The sequence below is a fragment of the Geospiza fortis genome, unplaced genomic scaffold (assembly GCF_000277835.1).
Source record: "Geospiza fortis unplaced genomic scaffold, GeoFor_1.0 scaffold1278, whole genome shotgun sequence".
NCBI classification, from domain to species: domain Eukaryota; kingdom Metazoa; phylum Chordata; class Aves; order Passeriformes; family Thraupidae; genus Geospiza; species Geospiza fortis.
In genome coordinates, this window is record NW_005054536.1 from 272,402 (window position 1) to 279,726 (window position 7,325).

Sequence of the window (7,325 nt, forward strand, 5' to 3'; positions counted from 1 at the left end):
CCCCCCCCCCCCGGCGGTGCGGCGGAGCCGAGGGGATTGTCCCCGCTCCTGGCTCCCAGGCCGCGTTCTGCGCTGCAGGGCGCGCTCCGGGGGACGCGGGGGCGGGCAGGGACTGGGTGACCCGGGCTGAGGCGGCTGTCCCAGCGCTCTGTCCCCTCACGGGGCTCAGGCCGGGGAGCGGCGCCCTGCCACCGGCCGCCATTGCACCGCGGAGCAGAGTCAGGTACGGCCGAAGAGCCCAGTGCGGCCGAGAGTAGCCGAGCGTGACCGAGAGCAGCCGAGCGTGGCCGACAAGAGCCGAGTGTGGCCGACAATAGACGAGCGTGGCCGAAGGGCCGACTCTGGCCGCGATTTGCCGAATCGATCCCAGTTTAACTGAGGTGAACTGAACGGAATGGGACGGAACCGCGTTCAGCCGAACCGAACTAGATAAGCCGAACCACGAGATCAGCCGAAGCACGGTGAACATTACGGTGTCGGTCGAACCGAACCGAGCTGAGCTCCGAACGCAGCGAGCGACTCCGTGTTCAGCCGAACCGAGCCGAGCTCGGCCGAACCCTGCTATCGGCTCCGAGTTCAGCCGAACCGAGCCGAACCCGGCCGACTCTAACAGCCGAAGCAATGAGCTCCGGGTTCAGTGCTCTGTCTCCATAGCCTTGCAGCGTGCGCATAGAACGAAGGTTACTCCTCACCCCCTTCCAGTACATCAGAAATGTGTTTGCTCATAACTCACCTTACTCCCTTTACCTGCAGAGGCCCAAGTAACTCCCCCCATGCTCGATAGGCTCCTCGATGTATAATCCTCTCCTGATGGCAGAGGTGGGAACCAGAGCTGGCAGGGGGAGCAGAGTGGGACTGTGCTATGGCTGCTGCCGCGGCTGAGAACAGGGTTGGACCTGGCAAGACGAGCCAGCTCTTTGTAGGGGACTGGAAAACACGGCAAAGGCTGAGGATACAGCTGCTCTTTCTGGCATTGTCACTGCACCGACAAGAATCGCAGCCAGTAACCTCTTTACCAGATATTTTGAGACCTGGCAACTGTTGTAGCTTCGAGCGGTTCTCAAATGCTGCTTCTTGTGCCAATTGCAGAGTCAGACCTGGGATATGGTGAATGTTTTAAGGTGCAGGTGAAGCCATTTGGGTTTATTTCCTTAGGGAAATCTCCTGGATTTGGAAGTTGCCTGCTATCAAAGGCCTGAAGTTATAGGTTGTACTGTGTGGAGTATATGGCTTATAGCTACAAAACCCACTGGTTAGCCATGGCATGCCCTGTCAGCAGCGAATTCAGTCTGTCTGTGTTTTCCAGCTGATTCGTCAACTTAAAATTCACTTCTCACAGTATTTAAGTTCTCTGATAACACAGCAAAAAATCAAAATAAGAGGTGAATAACCATTATGCTGTTATACACAGAACATCATCTGCACCGCAAATAACACAAGAGAAATTCATTTCTTGAGAGCCTCATCCTTGAAGACCCTCCTGTGCTGTCTCTGACAGTCAGGACTTGTTTACACACAGTTGTCTGTCATTGCAAAAGGAGGAAGAAGAGAGGAAAGAGCAGCTTTTGGCTTAGGTCGTGCCCTTGACGAGGCATCGCTGTGTCTGTGACGAGCGAGCAAACTGGGCACAGAGGGACTGTGACTCTGATGGTGCCACTGAGGTCCCCGCGCGGGCACCATCCCTCATCCCACCGTGCCAGCAGTAAAAGCAAGCAAGCCACCATTGCTACATTTAACACTTGTACATTTTTATTTAGTTAAATCAGCCATTGTACACATTGCAGCTATGTATTGTTAGTGTTGTATCTTTTTTAATTTTTAACTAATACATGCCCTCATAGATATATTCAATTAGTGTTATCACCATGGGAACAAGATGCTGATTCGTCAACTTAAAATTCACTTCTTCTCACAGTATTCAAGTTCTCTGATAACACAGCAAAAAATCAAAATAAGAGGTGAATAACCATTATGCTGTTACACAGAACATCATCTGCACCGCAAATAACACAACAGAAATGCATTTCTTGAGAGCCCCATCCTTGAAGACCCTCCTGTGCTGTCTCTGACAGTCAGGAAGCCACGATGCGCTGTGAGATGTTTCATCAGGGGTCTCATTCGATTTGGCTGCCAAAACACTTTTTTCTCTAAGTTTCTTTTCTTGCCTGCCCAAAAAGTGTCAGCACGGCACCTCATGGTTCTGCCCACAGGAAGCCAGAACTCCAGAGGTGTTTCCATGCTTTTGGCATTATTACCTTAATGAGGAAGTGCCCTTGTTCTGAGCACTGAGTGAGTCATTAAAAAAAAACCAAAGCCAAAGAACCCTATAATTGTAGAAGGCCAGATAAGCTTGGACAAATGATTGCTCCTAGAAGAGAGGGTTGGTTTTACTCTAGTGATGAGTCTACTATTAAAAAATGGGATAGATGTTTAAAAGCATTAAGTTGGTATGTTTGTGTGTATGCATGTTATGCTAAAACCCTACAGAGCTTCCTCCACTAAATATTAAGGTATAGAACACCCAAAACATCAGATCCCTACGTTCCCCTTGTGGAAAATAAAAGTGCAGACATGCTAATGTGGTTTTCAGAGGGTCGATTTAGAAATATATATATAATATATAGTTACATAACAAAATATGAACAGAAACCAGCTGCTGAGGATTGTGAGCACTTGTTCTTTAAAAAACACTTAGAAGATAAAAACTGCTCGCTCAGTGCTAAGAGGGCCAAGAAGCTGACATGGTTCTAGGAGGGTTTGGTTTTGACCTTCAAATGCCACATGCGTGTATCGGCTAAGAGGCAATCTCGATAAAACACGGTGAATTAATTATTCTCCTTGTATAGTGGGTAAGTCTTTGTCCCATAGTTATCTACAGTGCAGTGGCCAGCAGGAAGCACCCCCAGTTGGTTGGTGAGGTCGGCTAAGCAGTGACAGAAATGGGAAACTACCAGAATTAGGATTGTTTAATACACCCTGCCACAGGTCCAGATCTATAGGCTTGTAATACCATATGCGAACATGCCGCAGGTAGAGTTGCTAGCAACTTGGGTATCTAGTGGGGAAGTTTTTCTTTCTTATTCTTTTGGAAACATTGCAGTGGCTGTGTGAAGGTGACTGCACAATTAATGGCCACAGTCAGCTGTGATTCATGTGAACAGCTGCCTTTTGCCTGACTCACACAGCCTTTGCCTAGACCGGATCTCTAAACAGTAACTCTTAGTACTCGGTAGCTCTGCAGCGCTTCCTCCTGGGCCAGTCAGTGTCTGTGGTCCAGGTGGTGCCATTCCGTGGTCTGTCGCCATTCCGCAGGGTCACTGCACCTCACAACCCACGGTGCCCACGGGCAGTGAGTGTTCTGCAGTCTTGTGAGTTCAAATACTCTGCTATTTACAGTTTACACGTCAACTCCTTTGTATGGTGCATGTACACAGTCAGTGGAAGAGGCCTGTCGATGAAGTCTGCTTGGCAAGGGCCGTGTTGGTAAGTGAGCGCCAGAGCAAAGGGACAGGAACAAGTAGCGACGCTGACAGGGTGCCAGCATGGTGGATAAATCATCCTGCCTGAAGGATGCTATCTTTGGTCACAAATTAGCTTACAGGGTGAAAAATCATAACAGCGCAAAACGCAACTTGGGATGGGGAGAAATGAATTCACTGCAACTGCACAGGTAGGAGCGGCAGTGATGGCTCTGCTACCCAGGGATGGTGACGGCTGCGTGTGGGAAGGGTCACGTGGCGCTGTGCAGGGGCGGCAGCTTCTCACTTGGCCTCCTGTGTCCAGTCCTCTTGGCAGAAGTGCCTAAGAAGCTGCTGGAGGTCATGCTGGAGGTCATCCCTGGGGAGCGCTTCTGGGGTGTCTTCCAGCTCTTCTATGTGAACTTGTTTTCCATAGCGATCCTTCATCACAGTCCTCTTCTGTGTGCTGGCTTTACTTAGTATTGTCCTGGAACCAAAAAAAATGAGACCTGACTTAGAAAGGCCACGGTTCTGGAGGTCTGAGAGAATTGTGGTTTTCAGGCTTTTCCAGGGCAGAGTTACACATGCTGGAGAGAAGGCACAGCAAGGTGTAAGTATGATGCAATAGTCAACTGCTATGGATGTTTATGCTTTTTATTTTATATATTCTCTGTATTCTTTACACATGTGTTTGTAGCTTATTATTATAACCTAGCTTCAGTATTTTCTTAGGCAGAAAGACAAAACAAATTCCAGGATCCCTATGCTATCTTGGTATTCCTTAGAAACCAAGGTTGAAATCAGATCTTTGAGACATCTTTTTATCAACAGAGATGAGTCCTCATCCAAGGAGGGGTGGATTTAGAAGGTACTAGAGCTGGGGCATTACTTCACTGGGTGTGCTTTTAGTTGGGGACTCTTGTCAGGTATGTTAATTTGCAAAATCAGTAAAAATTTTACATGCATCATGCAAGGTGTGCATCCTCAACATTTTCTAGCTGAGGATCCCTATATAAAGGTACCCCTGTTTACCACCCTGTGTCTGCCTCTTATTTCTAGAACCAGAGAGAAAGGCATCCAAGTGCATGGAGAATGGATGATGGATGCAGAGTGAAGGATAGATGCATGGAGAATGAAGGGGGGATGTATGGAGCATGGATGACAATTGGAGAAAGGTTGATGAATGAAAGGAGATTGAAGAATGATGATTGGAGAGGGAGTGGATGGAGAGTGGATGAGCAATGAATGGATAAATGCTAACTAAAATTAGCAAATCAATAAAGACTGTACATGTGTTGTTCCAGGTGTGCATCATTGGCATTTTCTACCTGAGGGAAAGTGCGCCTAAGGATCCTTACATAAAGATACCCCTGTTAACACCCTGTGTCTGCCTCTTATTTCTAGAACTAGAGAGAAAGGCATCCAAGTGCATGGAGAATGGATGGATGGATGGATGGATGGATGGATGGATGGATGGATGGATGGATGGATGGATGGATGGATGGATGGATGGATGGATGGATGGATGGATGGATGGATGGATGGATGGATGATTGAAAGGATGTATGGAGAGTGGATGATGAATGAATGAATGAGGAATGAAGGATGGATGGATGGAGTGTGGATGATGAGTGGAGAGCTGCATGATGATATTTATTGATCTCTAGCCATTCTCCAGCCATCCATTCACTCTCCATTCAATTAGAACTATGCTACTTTGCTAAACTCATAAAACTGTAGAAAATAAAGACCAGCCTTTGTATTAAGCCCTGTACCCATGTTGTGTGGAAAGTGCTTTATTTCAGCGTTCTGTACGCCATCGCTCCTGGCAGGTTAGTCATTGCTTTAGTACCACCGCAACTAAAGCTTAGCAGGCACTCACTGCAATCCACTCCTGTGACTGGGTTAATTTGTTTGCAGTAATACTTCATCAGCTTGCCAAGCCAAACCTTTTAATTACTGATCCATCGTCTTTCTTGATTTCTTTCTCTACCAAAGCAGGGACTTGCACTGTCATGTGGTGACCTGTATAGCTCAAAGCCTCCAATGAAAACATAAACCTTAAATTAAAACCCCCAAAACACCTGGAGTCCTTCTTACCTTAGTCCTTCATATTCACACAGCCCAATGCTGAGAAAAGGCTGAACAGGCATCTGTAAGAAGCAACTGCATCCTTTCAAGCATTCCTCCCTCCTGCAGACACATGACATACAGTGTCTCCTAGGGGGCACTTTCATTTCAGTAATGATTGTACCAAAGCATGTCGCAGTAGTGGCTCCAGACATGGGGATTTACTGAGACAGTAGCTGCGCGCTAAGTGCTCCTTCCCAAGCAGTCTCTTTGAACTTTTACTAGACAGCTCTTGCCCCTTGTTTGGCCTCTGTGAGAAAAAGGGGACCAGGCTGCTGGTCTGGATTCCTGGTCACAAAACCCAAAAATGCATACCCATGTCACCTATTGCTGCACAGCTTTTATCTATTTATCTGATTTTAAGTATTTATTTCAACTTCTAAGACATGCTAATAAAGGGGACAAGAGGCAGGATGGAGGGGAGGAACACATCCATTTACCCAGGGTGGGGGCTTAACTGTAGCCACTTCTACAATAACCTCCACAGTGATAACACAGGAATGAACTTTAACTGCACTCACCCCCAAGACTTCTAAGAATTTCACACAAAGCCTCCATGATGTTTTCTTTTAGTGTTAGCAAGCACCTTCGCTAATTCTGCAATGCCAGCTTTCACTACACATTGTTTATAGATGTATATTTTTGTAACATTGCTGAGTATAAGAATAGAGTTACCCTCAGCTTAGGACTGCTGGGCACCGGCTGTGGTCCTTTCAGGAGAATAATTTGTCCCTGGGGCTGTGGCCACACTCGCTGTACTGCTGTAATATATAGAAGTTGTTTTTACCTCTTCAAAGTCCTCTTTGGCTGATGGAAGATCAGAAGCAAGGCTGGCATCCCCCAGGTGTTTCTCCGTCCTCTCTCCATGCACTACAGTGGTCTTTATGACCTTGCTGACTTTCCGGCCCTCCACTGGTTCAGACTGGAATTTGGAGGCACTAGAGAGAATGGCAGGTTCAGACAGGGTCACCTGCAAGGTTGGAAAGCACAAGTGAGATGGAGATGAATTCCATACTTCATGATGTGCGTTGGCCAAATTAACTGCTGTGTCTATGGGCTCCACAGGGTAAAGCGTAGATATGCTAAGGTCAGCTTACTGGAAAGAAAAAGAAAAAAAAAAACAGGAAAAAGAAAAAAAGGGAAAAAGGGGGAAAATGAAAAAGAAAAATAGAAAGCAGGAAAAAAAGAAAAAATGAAAAAAAGAAAAAATAATAGAAAAAAGAAAAAAAGAAAAGAAAAAATGGAAAAGAGGAAAAAGGAAAAAATAAAAAATAAAAAGGAAGAAAAGTAAAAAGAAAAATAGGAAAAAAGAAAAAAGGTAAATAGAAGAAGGAGAACAATAAAAAGAAGTAAAAAAGAAAAACAAGAAAAGAAAACAGGAAAAAAGAAAAATATAACAAAAAGGAAAAATAAAAAAAAGAAAAAGAGGAGAAAAGAAAAAGGAAAAACAGGAAAAAAGAAAAATTAAAAAAAGGGAAAAGAGTAAAAAAGGAAAAAATACAATAGAAAAAAATTTTAAAAAAGAAAACGGAAAATAGGAAAAAAGGGGGGAAAAATCAAGGCTTTGCCTTCTTGTTACTTTACTCCTAAAGATTTACTTCTGATGAGTAATTCCTGCAAGCAAAAGTATCCGTGATGTTTTTTACAATTCCAATAACTGCTTGCTGCACCTTGCTTTTGGCCCAGCACTGCTGAAAGCACACCCATTGCCAGCTTCTGGCCCTCCCTCACAACTCG

At 45.5% G+C, this 7,325-nt stretch overlaps 1 protein-coding gene across 3 annotated transcripts in view; it reads right to left on the bottom strand.

Annotated features, from left to right (window-relative positions):
• Positions 1 to 1,727: 1,727 nt before the first annotated feature.
• The window catches only part of ANK2 (ankyrin 2), a 149,614-nt gene continuing 144,016 nt past the window's right edge, over positions 1,728 to 7,325 (bottom strand). The window contains exons 48-50 of one of the 3 annotated variants that reach the window (XM_031063856.1): positions 6,376 to 6,558; positions 5,408 to 5,499; positions 1,728 to 3,945 (exon numbers count right to left, since the gene is read on the bottom strand). In XM_031063856.1, the coding sequence (XP_030919716.1) occupies positions 3,762 to 3,945; positions 5,408 to 5,499; positions 6,376 to 6,558 (459 nt within the window). In that variant the 3' untranslated portion in view covers positions 1,728 to 3,761. Of the gene's footprint in view, positions 3,946 to 5,407; positions 5,500 to 5,558; positions 5,652 to 6,375; positions 6,559 to 7,325 lie in introns of all 3 variants that reach the window. The other 2 variants (XM_031063857.1, XM_031063859.1) reach the window with 2 other exon arrangements.